At 37.9% G+C, this 17,101-nt stretch overlaps 1 protein-coding gene across 1 annotated transcript in view; it reads left to right on the forward strand.

Annotated features, from left to right (window-relative positions):
* Positions 1-454: 454 nt before the first annotated feature.
* The window catches only part of TTF2 (transcription termination factor 2), a 72,334-nt gene continuing 55,687 nt past the window's right edge, over positions 455-17,101 (forward strand). The window contains exons 1-4 of the mRNA XM_044676033.1: positions 455-521; positions 656-758; positions 6,795-6,881; positions 14,998-15,064. Coding sequence (XP_044531968.1) covers positions 494-521; positions 656-758; positions 6,795-6,881; positions 14,998-15,064 — 285 coding nt within the window. The 5' untranslated portion in view covers positions 455-493. The remainder of the gene's footprint in view (positions 522-655; positions 759-6,794; positions 6,882-14,997; positions 15,065-17,101) is intronic.

Below are 17,101 nucleotides of genomic sequence, written 5' to 3' on the forward strand. Positions count from 1 at the left end.
AGAGAGAACAAGAGAGAACGGAAGGGAGACAGAGAGACAAAGCCAGAGAAACCCTGTGCTTTACTGCAGACCCAGAGAAGTGCTCGTGAACCTTTTCTAGGGTCCAGATTCCACCAAGATTCACTCTCAGCTCCACAGTAGTATAAGACTCTTTACCGAGCAACCCCCACTCTTGAAATTAGACTTTAGGACGAGCGATACTTGCTCCTATTGGCTCACTCCCACATCATTCTTTAACTCCGCCAATAAGACTCCAGGAACTGGCTTTTCACCCTGACCAATCAGTTTACTTTATAGTTTTAAATTCCCGATGCGTCGGGCCTCTGGCGATCTTTATTGGGTTTCGTGAGCCCCATCTCCGATGTGATTGGTTGCACTTCAGAGAGGGCGGACTAATGGGGGAAGACGCCGAGCTGCGGCGGCTGATTGACTCTTGGAGGAGCAAGGGGGCGGGACTTTGCAGCGTGAGAGCCAAAGTCGTTCGTCAGGCCCCATGGAGCCGGTGCGGTGTCTGGAGCATGGTGAGGGGGTCGGGATGGAGCACTTGGACGTGGGTGAACCCGGAGGGAGGAAAGGAGGGAGAAGAAGTAGATTGTCTGCCGCCTCCACGGGGTCGGTCTCGGAGCGTCCTCAATGTCGCCTCTTCTCCCCTCAGGGACCCTTTGCTTCCTGAAGACCGGAGTCCGCGAGGGCCCCAATAAGGGCAAGAGCTTCTTCGTGTGCCGGGCGGAAGCGTGCGGCTTCGTGCGGCCCGTCGAGTAGGTCCTGGGAGCCTGGGGGCAGGGATGGAGGGGAGCGGCAGTTCAGCACACAGGCGTGACGCTCCTAGAGCACCAGCTCCGAAGCCAGAAGGCTTGGGTTCAAGTCCTGCCTCAGAAATCCGACTGTGCAAGTTCACTTGTAAGACTGTAAATTGAAGCCCTGTATTGATGAAGGGAGTTTCACACACCCGTGATTACACTGTGCCGTGAAATCTCATGGCCATCCCCTCCAACTGCTCCTCTCTATCCAGGTCTGCACCTGCCCTGGATTAGAGTTAGGGTTAGAAATGGAAATTGATTCCCAGCTGTGTGACCTTGGGCAAGTCACCTAATCCCCATTACCTAGCCTTTATTGCTCTTCTGCCTTATGGTACATAGTATGGATTCTAAGACTTGGAAGTAAGGGTTTAAAAAGAAAAAGCTAGGTGGCTCAGTGTGCCAGGCCCCAAAGTCTGGAGGATCTGGATTCAAGGATGGCCTCAGACACTTCCTAGCTGTGTGACCCTGGGCAAGTCACATAACCCCCATTGCCATTCTTCTGGCTTCTTTTTCTCTCCCCAGCTAAGTGTAATAGTTTGTTACATCTCCCAAGTCAACTGTGGGCTACTTTTACTCCAGCTGTACTGGTGTTTCCCCCTTCTACTCCTCTACCTATTCCCTTATTCCCCAAGTTACATATTTCATTTGATACTAAGACAGAAGTTGAGGGTTTAAAAGAGGAAGGAAGGAAGGAAGGAAGGAAGGAAGGAAGGAAGGAGAGGTAGGTGACATGTAAGAACCACAGACTATAAAATGTAACCTACATGATTAACATTTTCTGCATCACTTTCAGTCTAGACAAACAAAATAATAAATGAAGCTCTAATTCATAGTTTGCCAATTTCCAAGAGAAAACACTCACACTAAAAATTTAGCAGCTTCAAGTTTGAGCTGGCACACTCCTGATCACCACTATTTATTCCGTTTCCCTCACTCTTGGCTTCAGCCATGCTGACCTGCTTGTTGGTCCCCAAGAAGAAAGTCATTTCACCTCCTACCTCTGTTCTTTTACAAATGGTTGGGGAACAGGCATTCTTTCAGGATCAGCTCAAATGCTTATTTGATTACCCTTGTAATTTTCTCTTTCCTGGCCCCATCCTTATCATTTTGTGTTTCATTTATATGGAGCCTGTGCCTGTCTTTGCTTATCTGTGAACACATATTTCTCCAATAGAAAGTAAATTCCTTGAGGAAAGAAGTATACCACTTTATAGATGCCTAGTACAGTGACTGGCATGTAGTAAATAAAAAATAATGACTAGCATTTGTATGTCACTGTAAATGCAAAAAAAAACCACTATAAGATTAAAAAGGCAAGCAATTATATTGAAATAGTTATCAAAAATGAACAAACAAAAAACCTAATAGGTTCACAGATGCCAATTAAAAACTGGTTTAGTTATATGTGAATGAAATGGAACAGATGGTTAGCTAGTTATGGCTCACATTTTTATCACTTTCCAACCAAACTCTTTAAGATAGGTAGCCAGTCACATGACTTCTTAATTAACTGGGGATGGGAATGGGAGGAGGTCTGTGGGAGTAGAAAATCTGGGATGACTCAAAGGAAAGCATTATGGTAAAGAAGAAAGTGTATTGGGACCAGCTAAGTGGCAGAGTGAGAGAGCCAGGCCTGAAGTTGGGGAGGACCTGGATTCAAATCTGACCTTAAATATTTCCTTTGTGACTTAGGACAGGTCACTTAACCCTATTTGCCTAGTCCTTCCCCTTCTGTCTTAGAGTTGTTACTAAAACAGAAAGAGTTTTTAAAAAATATATATTGGACTTGGGAATCAGGCTACTGTCCCAGCTCTGTCTTGAGCCAACTCTGGAGCTCTCCTTGAGCAAAATTTTGTAATTCTATTATTCTGCTTATCAGTGTTTGCTTATTTAGTCCACAATTCAATTAAACCTATGTGAAACAAGGTCTACTCTGTGCAAGGTGCAATTCTAGGGACATCAAGACAAAAATAGAATAATTCCTCCTCTGACCCTTTGCTAAAATATTAGTCTTTACATTGTACTTACTACATGCTAAACATTTTACACTTACCTCATTTTATACTGATACAAACCTGGGAGATAAGCGCTATTATTATTCCCATTTTTCATATGGGGAAATTGAAGCTGATAAGTTAAATGACTTACTGAGAGAGGATTTCAATGGCTTGGCCAGGATTATGTAGCCATTAAGCCTCTGATGAAGAATATCAATTTAGGTCTTCTTGACTTCAGAGTCCAACAGTAAAATGGCAATGGCATATCATTTTCATCTTAGAATCCCCTTGAGAACATTTTCACAGATAAGAAATTTATAACTGGGGAAAGGAAGGTGCAGTGCCACGAAGTAATTTGCTCATGGCCTTGCAGTAAGTTTGAAGTTAGTTTTCTAACCCACAGTCCTAATTCAGTTGAGTCCCTCTATCTCCTAAGAAAACTTCTAGTCTTGTACCTTTCTTATCATAATTAAAGGAAGAAATTATTAGAATGCTGTCCAAGGCAGGATATTCTCCTAACAGTTGGAGTAGTTTTACAATTTAACAGCCAGAACAAACTATACATAGAATAAGAAAATAAGTTTGGTCTTCTCATTTTGATCTTTATTTACTGATTTTTAACTAAACTTAGGTGGTGAAAAAAAAAGTTTCAGTTCTTATGCAAACAGTATGCAGTGTTGGGCTTAAGTTTCAGGAAAGAAAGCATGTTCTTCTTTCAATGCACTCTTTTAGCTTGGCTTTGTATTTTTTTAAACTAATGAATTTGGGTTACTTGAAAAAACTAATGATTCTTTTGTTTTACCTGTACATTTAAAAAATGAATTTTTTGGGAAAATATTGTCCTAGACTTGTAATAAGTTGATAGAAGAGAAATTACTACATCAAAGACAAGTTGGAGTGGCTCTATAACAGGGGTTGGCAACCTTTTTGGCCGTGAGAGCCATAAATGCCACATTTTTTAAAATGTAATTTCATGAGAGCCGTACAGTGCTCACAGTGCCGCTCCTGTAACAGCGCCTGAAAAAAAATTGACTTTATGGTTCCTGCAGAAAGAGCCATATGTTGCCGACCCCTGCTCTAAAATATAACAGATATGACAAACTAAACACTGACTATCAAATTCAAGAAAGTATTGTAAGAAGGAGGTTGAGAGTGATGATGGGGTATGGTATGGTAACCCCCTGAATGATAAATGAGGGCCAATACTTGCCCACAACCACCCCTCCTTACTAGAGAGACAAAATGGGGGTTTCTGAAAAGTGGGGTTCCCTCTGATGGTCGTACTGGGGCTGGGTAGTTAGAGGACAGGGTTCTCTATAAAGGGAAACAAGTGGGACTCCAACAAGTTGTTTGTGCCAGGCATTACCCACAGATGCCTTCCCAATCCCCAGCTGGGTCCAGTTTTAAAATGGATGACCACTTTCATCCTCCTACAATCCAAACTTTGTCTCTCTCCCAACTCAAATACACGAATCTGACTGAACGGCAACTCAACAGGGTTTATTCAGGAATGAATTAATTAAGGGATGAATGATGAGGGTATCAGGGAAAGGGAGCATAGGTGATTCCCTAAAATCCCTTTTATCAGTCCCTCACTGGGTAGGGTAGTAACAGATATTCTTCTGTATTCCCCAAATCCCAAGTAAAACTCCTGTACCTAAAATTATTACTAACTAAAGAGGGAATGTAGTAAGGGAATGTTCAAGGCAAGGTTTGTGAGCCCCCAGGGGCTGGCTCCCCTCTGGAAGTCCAGACCCCCTTGGCCAAAGTGAAGAAATGGTTGTTCAAGTTCTCCACTGGGTTAAGGAATTGAAGGAGATCAAATAGCAGGGTTAGTCTTCACTGAAGTCCCAGGAAAACTCTTTGGATTAGCTTTGAAGGTGCTGCAGCCCCAAAATCCACCTCCTTCCTCATCTATTCCCCATGCTTGAGAGAGATCCGTTAGTTCTCCAAGAATTCCTTGTACTCAGGCCAACTATCATTCTCTCTGGGTCACTTCTGTGTTCTATCTGTCCGTTCCAAATGTAGGCTTGCTTAAACTCTTGCAATATCTTGTCTAGTTTCTTACAGTATCAAGTTTATAAGTTCAAGTATCAAAAATGCTTGAAGTTTTTTTTGCAGTCTTCATAAGCTTGGGCTTTGCTCTCGTACCTACCTTTAAAGCTCTGCAAGCTAAGCCTTCATAGGTTTATAACTCAGTTCTAACCAGTTCAGGCTCTGATAAATATAAGAGGGCAGGCATAAAGTAGGAGGCCTTTGGTAGAGGAGGAACAACCAGCTGCCTGCTCCCATCTATACAGAATATACATCTTGCACATGTACTTTTCTATAGATGAATGTGCCTTTCTTCTCTGAACATTGCTTACCTGCAAACTTGAACTATGTTAAACAAAGCCAGGGACAGGTAACAAGTCACAAAGGTCTCTGGGCAGTCAAAATTTTTATTATAACATTCACCAAAGATCATGCACTTAGAGGAAGGTCCCTCAAAGCCTGTTATTTTTCACATAATTCAATCCTCCAAGCCTTTGTACTTCTCCCTTTACATATGTTATTGGTTCCAAATAAACAATATTCCTTGGTTTTTTATAGCTCCCACCTACCACAGGATATTTACATATGTTTTCACATATTTCAAATGAATTTTATTCTCTTTCCATCTTCATCTATGGAAAGAGCTCCATTTCTCCCTTTCTTTTGGCATAGCCCAGGAGGTATCTATTCAGTGAAGTTTTCTCTGACTTTTGTTTGTATAGCACTTGTCCACCCTCCCCAAAAATCCCCATACCTCTTAAAAAACATTTTTATAAATATTTAATTAGCATAATTATCTGTCTACATATATTAAGAATCTTGAAGGGTGGATTTTATAACTTTTTGCCTGTGTATTCCTATATGCAACAATGCCTTATACAGTGCTTAATAATTGTGTTTGTTGAATAATGAAGCTTACTTGTTGATTTTCCTTATTTATAGCAGAGAAGAAGTAGAAAGAGGAAGCTAGGTGGTGCAATGGATAGAACACTAGGCTTAGAGTGAGGAAGACTCATCTTTATGAATTCAAATCTGACCTTAGAAACCTCTAGCTATGTTCTTCCAGGACAAGTCGCTTCACCTTACTCACCTTAGTTTCTTCATCTGAAAAATGAGTTGGAGAAGGAAATAGCAAACCATTCCAGTAACTTTGACAAGAAAACCCCAGAAGGGGTCACAAAGAGTCAGAAATGACTGAACACACCAATAAAAAAAAAAAAGTAACAAGATAAAAATGATAAAGGCAGTGACAACAAGAAGTTAGAGTTGATACCTTTTTTTTAATAGAAAAACTAATGCAGATGCAATGAACTAGCATTTGTGGGTAATTTAATATAAGGGTAAACAATTATGTGTCTTAATGATTCCTCTATTTATAAAAGTATTAAATAATTGATATAATGACTCAGTTGTCAAAAAAAGTTTAAATTATTTTTACTATCCAATATTTAAGGAGGTGACGATGTATTATAATAATGTGTTTTTAAAAGATTCTATCAAAAATGCTAAAATAAAAGGAGCTGGGGGCAATGAGGTGGCTCAGTGGCTAGAGATCCAGGCCTAGAACTGAGAGGTCCTTGGTTCAAATCTAACATCAGATATTTCTGTGTGACTCTGGGCAAATCACTTAACCCCCATTGCCCAGCCCTTACCAATATATAGTATTGATTCTAAAATGAGAGGTAAGAGTTTTTAAAATAAATAAAATATAATAAAAGGAGCTATTCTGCTTAGAAAAGTAAATTTTTATCTAGCAAAATTGTATGTAAAATTCTTCAATAGTAAGGAGTATTGTATTGGTGTATAGACCATAGCAATGCTTTTAGAGGCTTGGCCTCATAGGTCAGTTTTGTTTTCCTCTTATATTTGGGAAAAGTTGCATTTAGGATTTGACCATAAGTATTAACAGCTTGATTCCTTGCCTCCTGAAATGACAAATCGGTTATTCTTTTCCTATCTTCAGCATTCCTATTTCTCATTGTTTATTACATGAAGATTGTGTGGTAGAACTTCAGGGTTTGCTTCAGCCGCAAGACAAGAAAGAATACAGGTATGTCAAAAGGGGTGGCTGTGTCTTTCTGTCTGCTATTCTCTTACCTACATGTGATTAAATATACATATGTATGTGCATACATGTATATACAGATATATAATATATTTGCTCTACTCTATCTTTCTAGCACTTTTGTTTTCTTTGAATAATTTTTTTAAATTGTTGCATATGTTTTCCTTTTGACTAGATTGATTGGCCAATCTCAAATCTTGATATGGTTGATCATAGCACCAGCAGATGTCATACTCCCACCTCTAAGAAATCTTAAGATTTCTAGAAAATGAAAGCTATATCATCAGGGAAAATTTGGAAACCATTAGGACAGTGGTAACAAATTCAAATAGAAACCTGTGACATCACATTAACTTAAAAACCACAAATTAATATTATCTGTGTGGTATTGTATTATATTTTTATTTGTTTTATTAAACATCTCCCAATTACATTTTAATCTGGTTCAGGCTGCATTTGGGACTCTGATACCTTTGCTTTAGGATGTTGATTATACAAGTTATATTAATAGTTAAGATTAAGAAAAAGAAAACGGAGAAAATATGTGTAATTGATGTGGATCAAGTTTGGGAACTGTAGATTTGACAGTTAATACCATGTCCCCTTCTCTATAATAATTCTGGGGAAAAAGTGGTGTGTGCCACTTTGAAATTTTTGTCTGTAAAATAAAAGAGTTGGAGTAGATCGTTTCAGATTTACTTTTAACATTCTTCCAAGGAACTAGTCAGGTTTCACATTGAACAAGAACTTTAGTTAACTAGTGGGGGACCCCTGCAATAGGAGGCCTAAAAAAAAGCCAGGTTAATTTCTATGTTGACTTCATGTTTTGGAATTGCTTAGGGAAATCCAAAGAGACATACATAGTAGAAAATAATAATATTCATAGGGGTCTATGGGTTGTTCAAAAGGAATGATGAACAACAACAAATTATTTTAGGAAAGCATATACTCTATACATGGAAATTTTGCAAGTAGATTGTGAAAAAAGATATTCAGTGTATGAATTATAGTTGATTCTTGATTTCCTGGATATGAATTAGATATATTGGGAATTTTTTGATTGAGGCAGCGGTTATCTGTGATTATTCATATAAGTTATGGTGTTGATGCCCGAATAATTTACTGGTAGATTTCTCTTGGTTTTGACTACATTAATTTCTTCTTTCAGTTTAATCTAACATATATGTTTATCAAAAGCACACACTATACAACATACTACTGGGGATATGAGGTAGAAAGAACCCTGGATCTGGAATTAGAAGACCTGGTTTTGAATCTACCATTATCTTTCCTGTCTGGGTGACCTTTGGCAAGTCATTAATTTCTCTGAGCCTATTTGTGAATACACATAATGCCCACATAATTCAAAGATGTAATGTACATAAAGGGCTTGGAAATGTATGCTCTCATTAAGTCAATAGTAATGTTATTATAGTAAGACAGTCCCTCATCTTGATAAGTTTATGATTTGATAGGTATGGAAAGATAAATGCAAAATTAGTTGTAGTATGTGGCAGAATGTGAGGAACTGAGGAGTAATATAGGATCATGGAAGAAGCCTTGGATTTTGAGGCTGGGAATTGGACCTGAATCTCAGTTCTGCTGATTACAACCTGTCTTTGGGCCTCGGTTTCCTCATCTATAAAATAGGAAGGTTGGCCTCAGTGGCCTCCAGGGTATAATTCTTCCATTTGTATGTCCATAATCTTCTCTGATAAATGCCTTCAGAGAGATACAAAGTTCTTCAAGGGCTTCCTAAGGAAGCACTCCTTGAAGTATAGGTTGGTTTTCAGTAGACAGAGATGCACAGGAGAGGCATTCCAGAAAGACGAAATAACATAAGCAGTAGTGAAGAGCCTTGAAAGTGAGGTGTGTTTGGGGAAATGATTGGCCCCATTTGACTGCAGTGTTTAAGAGAATCGTGCTAAGAAAAATACTGCAAGTATAGATTTATTACATGTTATTTCCTTTCATGAACTCAGATCAAACTGACCTGCTTGGCATCCCCTCTTTTGGCTTCATGTCTTTGTACAGCCTATCTCCCACCCCTGGGAATGCACTCTCACCTAAGATTGGCCTCTTAAGAGTCCTTAGACTTCTTCCAGGCTCACCTCAGGTACTCCCTCCTCTTTCTTGATCTCTTTTAGTGCTGGGTAGCCCTTCCTCAGCTAACCTTATATGTCTGTCTGCAAGTTGTGTCTTCTAGTAGAATGTAAACCCTGTGAAGGCAGGGACTGTTTTTCACTTTGTCTTTATACCATTTTGTCCTTTAGCCTTATAGCCTTGTCCTTTATGCCATTTTGTCCTCCAGGTAGTAGGCTCTCCAAAAATGTTTATTGGACTGACATTGGTTTCAGTGTCTAGTAGGCAATTAGATATGGAGTACTAGAACTCAGGGGAGTATTTAGGGTTAGATATAGAAATTTAGGAGTTAGTCACACAAGAAGTTATAACTGAACTCATGCATGTGGGTGATACAGTCAAGGGGAAAAGTTTAGAGAAAAGAGAACCTAGTACAAGAGTTTTTTACCTGGGGCCCATGAACTTTTTTTTTTTACTACATTGATAATTATTTCAATATAGTTGCTCTTTTTTGTAATTTACATATAGATAGATATAGTTATGAGTATATTATATATGTATATTCAAAAATATACATATATGATGTATATATGTATGTAGAGCATATATAATTTTACACATTTAAAATAATCTAAGAAGTCGGTAGACTTAACTGGATGGATGTCTAGGTGTCCATGACACAATCAAGTTTAAGTACTTCTTCCATAGAAGATAGCCTTTACACACACTTGGGAGTTTAGGGAAGATGATAAACTCGTGAAGAAGCTTTAGGGCAGGGGTTGGCAACCTTTTTGGCTGTGAGAGCCATAAACGCCACATTTTTTAAAATGTAATTTCGTGAGAGCTATACAGTGCTCACAGTGCCGCTCCTGTAACAGCGCCTGAAAAAAAAATGGACTTTATGGCTCCTGCAGAAAGCCATATCTGGCCCTCAAAAAGAGCCAGATATGGCTCAAGAGCCATACGTTGCCGACCCCTGCTTTAGAAGGAGCAGTCATAAAGATATCTTTAGAACCTGAGAATACAGTGTTATACAAGCCAGGGAGAAGAGGAAATTTCCATAAGAAGGAGGTCACCAGTACTACATGCTATAAAGAAGTAAATGAACACAAGAAATGTTTAAAAAGGCCATCAGCCTTAGCAATTAAGGGCTCATTAGTGACTTTTGAGATGGCCCACAACAGTCTTTTCTCACTCTAATCCATCTTCTATACAATTAAGTTGATATTCCTAAAGCCTATGTATGACTGTTAATTCTACTCAGAAATCTTTAATGACTCCCTATTACCTCTAGGAGAAACTTGAAACTAGTTTGGCTTTTAAAGCCCTTGACTATCTTTCTAGGCTTATTTCAGACTATATTCCTTCATATTTTCTTCTTTAGTCAAATGGATATCCTGGCCATTCCATGCCCTAAAAATTGTCTGCTTCATCTGACCTAACCTACTTACTAAGGAAGTCAGAGACACAAAAAAATGTACATATATAGGCTATTTGTGCCAACCTGTGGTAGATTCTTCTGAGCTTGTATTGGTCAGATCAGCCACAGTCATATACCCTGTTTTTTGACCCCCAACACGGTGGTGTCATTTTAGTCTTATTCTGTTATGAAAGGCAATAACAACTCTCCTCACCTTTGCCTCATAAAATGTCTATTTTGCTTCATAGTGCAACCTAGGTGCCCACCTGTTACACAAAGTATTTCCTGATCTTTCAGACTCCTTTGCTCTTTCCCTCTTGAATTTACTTTATGTTCCTGTAAGCTAACAGTTCTCAAAACGTGGCCCTAGGATCCCTGGTTGTCCTAAGGGGTTCTATCTTAAAACAGACTTCTTAATTCTTAATTGAATTACAGAATATGGAATATCCAATTCATAAAGGAATAGGAAAAGGAGATCAAAACTATTTTCATAATAACATATTATTTGCTTACTAAAAGCAAATAATTTTTCAAGGGAAATCTACCCCAATATGTCTGTGTAAGGTTAGATTTTCTTCATATGCTTCAACCAAAATAAAAATCACAACATATCCAATTTAGAAATAGATATGAGAGGGGGGGCAGCTGGGTAGCTCAGTGGATTGAGAGCCAGGCCTAGAGACGGGAGGTCTTAGGTTCAAATCTGGTCTTGGAAACTTCCCAGCTGTGTGACCCTGGGCAAGTCACTTAACCCCCATTGCCTAGCCCTTACCACTCTTCTGTCTTGGAACAATTGATTCCAACACAGAAGGTAAGGATTTAAAAAAAAAATGAAAAAGAAATAGATATGAAAATTCAGTTCTCTTCTACTAAGTCCAACATTAAAGAGATTTGCAAAAATATGTAAAACAGTGCTACATTTTTCTCACTTAATTTTTGGTTTTGGAAAATATAGGTATTTTTTATTAAAATATGTTGTTTATGTTAATATATTAGTTCATTATTATAATTTTAAAATGAACTAATAAGTACATATTTTTAAAATGTATTATTTCGATTGTCTAATATGGCAAATATTTACAAATTAATCCACATAAACAAAAGCTCTTTGGTATCCTCAATAATTTTTAAGAGTATAAAGGAATCCTAAGACTAGAACATTTGAAAACTGCTGTCCTAGTAAAATATAAGATCCTTCAAGGCAGGAAATTTTTCCTTCTTTTTAAAAAATATTTTCCTTTTATCTCTGGTAGATAGGTCTCAGAATAGATGCTAAGTAAATTTTATTGAATTGAATGCCAGGTTAGATTTGTTCTGTACATTATGGTAAACAGCTATTAAAGATTTTGAGCCAAAGAGTGATATGATAAAGATGGTAACTGGAAAATATTAATTAGACAGTATTATACAGAATGGATTGATTGCATGAGAGAGACTAGAGGTTGGGGATCCATTAGAAGGCAACTATGATAATATAGGTATGTGGTGATGAGAGCCTGAATTATCCTGGAGACAGTGGGAATGGAGAAAAAGGAGTAACTACTCCTGATACTTCAAAGGAAGATTTGTTCCTTTGTAAGAGACTGAATTTATTCAGGTTTATGAGGTCTGCAAATCACTGAATTGTACCTATTTAACAAAGTACTGTGATACATTGTGTTTGATGTGTGTTTAAAATTTCTTAAGATTTTGCAATGCTTTAAAATGACAGGAATGTCAGAAAAGAAAGAATTGGTTTTATTCTTTGCAAAAGTGACATGCCACAGTTTTCCTCCAAAGAACATAAAGAAATTTATATTCTCTAGTGAGTGCCATTATATGAATCCTGCAGCAGATTCATAGTTGCAAAAAACAAAGTTTAAAAGATAGTTTTTCATTTCTCTAGAGTAGAGCTTTTAGGTGTATTTCTTGTATTTTAGCACTAGATGGTACTACTGGCTAGCATCTAATGAGGCCTTCAACAGAACAGTCATTTCCCAGGAATGTCTTCTGATTGCCTGCACTAAGTAAGCTTTCAGAACCTCACAAAGAGAATTGAAATTAGACTTAATTTGAGTTGTTTAATTGGTGCTAAAGTTTTTTAAATTGATATCTTTTGTTTTTCTATCATATTCATTGCTATTTCCCTTCCTGTCTCCCTCACTGAATGAGCCATCTTTTGTAACAAAGAATAAGAAAGAAGGAAAAAAAAAACAGATTAATAAAACCAACCAACATAGCAACTGAGTTTCACAATATATGCAATATTCCACATACATAGTTTCTTTCTTCTTCTCCCCCTTCTGACATCCCATCTCCCCAGACAGTGGGTTGCTCCCATATTTCTCCCTATTTTAAACCCTTACCTTCTGGCTTAGTATCAATTCTAAGACAAGCCCAGCAAGAGCTAGGCAATTTAGATTAAGTGACTTGTTTCGAGTCAAACAGCTAGTAAAGGTCCAAGGCCAGATTTGAACCAAGGTTCTCCTGACTCCAGGCCTGGTGCTTTATTCACTGTGCTACCTAGCTCCCCCTTGCCATATTTCTTGAAGTAAAATATTTTCCTCCAAAAGAAAAGGATTTAAGGACAAAGGAAAATAGCATTACTTTGACCTGGCATCAGGAGATTATTTATAGACCATTTATTACTGGGAGTGAGATATTTAAATATGGTTTAATATGATGTAATTTCAGGACATTAGGGGGCAACCATGCACTTTAGTTTAGATATTTTTCAAAAAAGCCATTAAATGGTTTTGAGGAGAGCACCATTTTTTTTTTTTACTATTGTTTTACTGTTTTACTTTTTTACATTTTACTATTGTTTTAGACTTCAAGATATTCTTTTTGCTTGATTTTTGTGATTCTTCTAACTTCTTAGCACAGTGCCTGGCACATAGAGGCTTATAAATGTTTGTTGACTGACTAACTGACTGCCTCTTCTATGTATCTGACTATTCTTGCTCAGCCTCCCTTGAAAATATAATGAGATGTCTCTTAAGGCAGTAGACTCCTCCCTAACTGGAGTTTTTTTGTTTGTTTTTAAGCAAAAATGGATGCTATGTGCGTGATAAGGGATTCTTTCTGTGAAGGCATGTACATAGGAGATGCAGTGTTATTTGTGAGGAACTGCAGGTAGGCTGGTCTGGCTATACCACTGGGTGTAGGAAGGGTAGTAATATATAATAACCCTGCAAAAGTAGATTGGGGCTAAGTAATGAAGGTCTTTAAATGCCAAATATTTTATCCTGGAGACAATAGCTGGCAGAGTTTGAGCAGAAGAGTGACATGGTTAGATCTGCACCTGAAGAAAACTACTTTGGAAGCTGTATGAAGGATGTGTTGGAAAGGGTAGAGATTGAAGTAGAGATCAATTAAGGAGACTGTTGAAATAGTCCAGCAGAGAGGTAATGACACCCTGAGCTTGTAGATATAAGATTTGTCAGCTTGCTACATGGAGTGAGGAAGAGTGAAAAATCAAGGAATTAAACTGTGGTTTCAAAACTGGGAGACTAGCAGGGTGGTGGTATCTTCTCCAGAAAGAGAGAAATTAAGAAGGAGAATATTCATAAAAGAAGATAGTGAATTCTTTTTTTAACATGTTGAATTTGAGATGTGTATGAGTTATGTATTTTAAAATGTCCAATAGGCAGTATGTAATGCAAGACTTGAACTCAGGAGAGATAATAGATTGGATAGTTAGATCTGAGCATCTTCTGCACCAAGTTAATAATTAAACATAAGGGGCCTGATGATATGAGAAAGTGTTGAGAGAAAAGAGAAAGCAGCCTAGGACACAGCCTTGGGAATGCATCTACAGCTAATAGGTGTGATAAGAGTGATGGCCCAGCAGAAGAGAGGGAAGAGAAGTTAGGAGGAGAATCAAGAGAGAGTGCCACAAAAAGCAAGAGAAGAGAAAGAATCTTCACAGCATAGAGAGGAGCCAGCACTAAAATGCTTAAATTACAAGTTTGTGATTGGGACAGAGGAGAATGAGAATGAGAAAATATGGAAGTTTAGGAAGTCTAGGAAATCACAGATGTACTGAAGTCAGCCCCTACATAGTGCTTGCAGGAGGCTAACAAGGAGTGCTGACACAAAATAGCCTTGAGTCCTTCACTATTTCTTGGACTTCTTTATTTCACTTGTAATTTTTATTGAATGAGAATTTTTCTGTAGCTTTGATTGACTTATTTGTATAAAGATGTTACAGTCAAGCAAGACAGAAATGATTTAACTCTGGGATAGTTTTCCTGAATGCAAATAATTTGACTCCCTAGGTTTTGAACATATCAAAATATAAAAGTTCTTATTCAACTGTGATTCAAGTTTTTATAACTGCCTTTCAAGTAAGTCAAAAATGGATCATTTTTGAGGAAAGCCTAAATAAATGCTCAGTTAAGTTTTAAGAGAGCAAAAGAAATATATCTCTATGTCTTCTGTTTACTGTACCATTATTATTATTTTCTTCACTTTTGTCCTTAGTACTGTACTATTCAGCATATATACATTATAGAGTACAAACAAGACATTTATCTTAACATAGGTCTGGGTTTAGAAAATATGCATCATGTTCAGTTGGGCTTTCATCGCTCTGTTTTGTGTTTTATGTTCTGTTAGATTGTTCTATCGATGTAATCGAAGTAAAGCAGAGAGGAAACATTGGTGTGGAAGCATTCCCTGGCAGGTAAGAATAGTTTGTTTGGATTTAAACCAGTGACTTCCTATGTTAAACCTTGCATCAATTTAATCAAGTAGGCCCTTACCACTTGTGGTAATCATTTATCTGATTTGACCCCAAGGGGGCTGTTCTAAACCATTTTTCTTCTTAAGCTTTCAAGACCATTTCCAAATCTCCTCACAGTCAGCAGATGACCTCAACTCATGCTTTGCTGAGAAAAACTAGAAACCAAACATCTTGAGCTTCTCAGCTCTCCTTTTTCTTGCCTTAAAACCTCTCTAAGCCCTCGCCCACTCTCTGCTTTGCTCTAATCTTAGTAGATTCAGTGACATTCTCTTTGCCAGATCCAACACTTTGACTTGGGCTCTTGTTCCTATCCTTTCCAAAATCCTTTGGAAGTTGCTCTAATTATTTAAATTTATGTTTGTATTTATACTGTTTTCCTCCATCTTCTCTCTACTTCCTCTCTCTCTCTTTTTTCCTCTCCCTCATCCATCTCTTCTCCTTTTTGTCTTTCTTCTCTCTTCTTCTTTCTCTCCATCTCTCTAACACCTTTGTTTTCTCCCCCTTTAATCCCACTATTTCTTCTCTCTTTCATCTGTTATCTCTTCTTCTTTTCCCCCCTCTTTCTCTCCTTTTCTGCTCCCCTCTAACCCCATGTCCCTGGTCTTCCCCTACCCTTTATGCCCACTTTTCCTTTCTCCCGCTCCTCCCTTTTAACTTCTTACTCCCTCTTGTGCTTTTTGTCCCTCTCTTTTCCCCCCTTTTCCTCTTCCTCATTAGTTGACTATAAACATGTACAAGTCTTATCCTTAAAAAAAGAATCCTAAACTATCACGTGGCCCTTTTCTTCTCTCAAGCTCTCATGCTATTTCTCTTTTACATTTCTCTACCACAGTCCTAGCTATTCAAACTACTGTCTTACAACTTGCCAATGATTCCTAAATTGCTAAGCCCTGTGCAATGGCCTTTTCCAAGACTTCATCTTTTTTTTTTTTTAAATCTCACTAACACTGTTGACCACTCATTTTTCTTGTATACTCTCACATCTCATGAGGTTCCTGCTACCGTCCTCTCTTAATTGTCCTACTTATCTAACTGCTTAGCCTTCGTGACATCATCATTCATGCGTGAGTGTCACCAAGGCTCTGCTCTTGTCCTCCTTGTCGTCTTCTAACATTCTTTGCCCAAGTGCTCTCATCTGCTTCTATGGTTTCATATATCAATATTAGTCATTGTGGTGTGATAACAATAGTATTTACATAAATTAAGGTTTGCAAAGCATTTTACAAATTTGACCTCTTTTCATCCTTACTACAACTCAAAGAAGTCAGTGTTATTATTATCAAATATTATTTACAAATTAAGAAACTAAAGCAGACAGAGGCTAAGGGACTTGTCTGAGGTTATATAGCAATATCTGAGGCAAGAGTTGAACCAAAGTCCAGGTCCATTGCTGTACACTGAGCCATCTAGCTAGCTTTAAAAATAGTAATGTCTAACATTTATATACTGCTAAAAGTTTGCTAAGTGTTTTACAAACTTTTTTACTTTATCCTCACAACTCTCTAAGTTAGATGCTATTATCCCTGTTTTATGCTTGAGGAAACTGAAGCAAACAGAAAGTAATTTTCCCACTGTCACAGAACAGTGTCTGAGGCAGGATTTGAACTCAGTTTTTCATGACTCCAGATGGAGCTCTATACAGATGACTCTCTGTATATATTTTCATATATGTGTATATATTTATATTACCCTAATATTTCTCTGAATTCTAGTCCTGCACCTTCAGTTGGTTGTCTGACCCAATAGCTCAAAGTGAAATTTTCCAAAACTAAACTCATCATAATTTCCTTTAACCTGGGGGCAGCTAGTGTCCTAGTAGAAGAGAGCCAGACCTAGAGACAGGAGATCCTGTTCAAATTTTGCCTCAGCCAATTCTAAGCTGTGTGAATGGGCAAATCACTTAACCCCCCACTATCTTGCCTTACCACTTTGGAACCAATACGCAGTATTGATTCTAAGATGGAAAGTAAGGGTTTA

Source organism: Gracilinanus agilis, chromosome 4 (genome assembly GCF_016433145.1).
Source record: "Gracilinanus agilis isolate LMUSP501 chromosome 4, AgileGrace, whole genome shotgun sequence".
Classification (NCBI taxonomy): Eukaryota; Metazoa; Chordata; class Mammalia; order Didelphimorphia; family Didelphidae; genus Gracilinanus; species Gracilinanus agilis.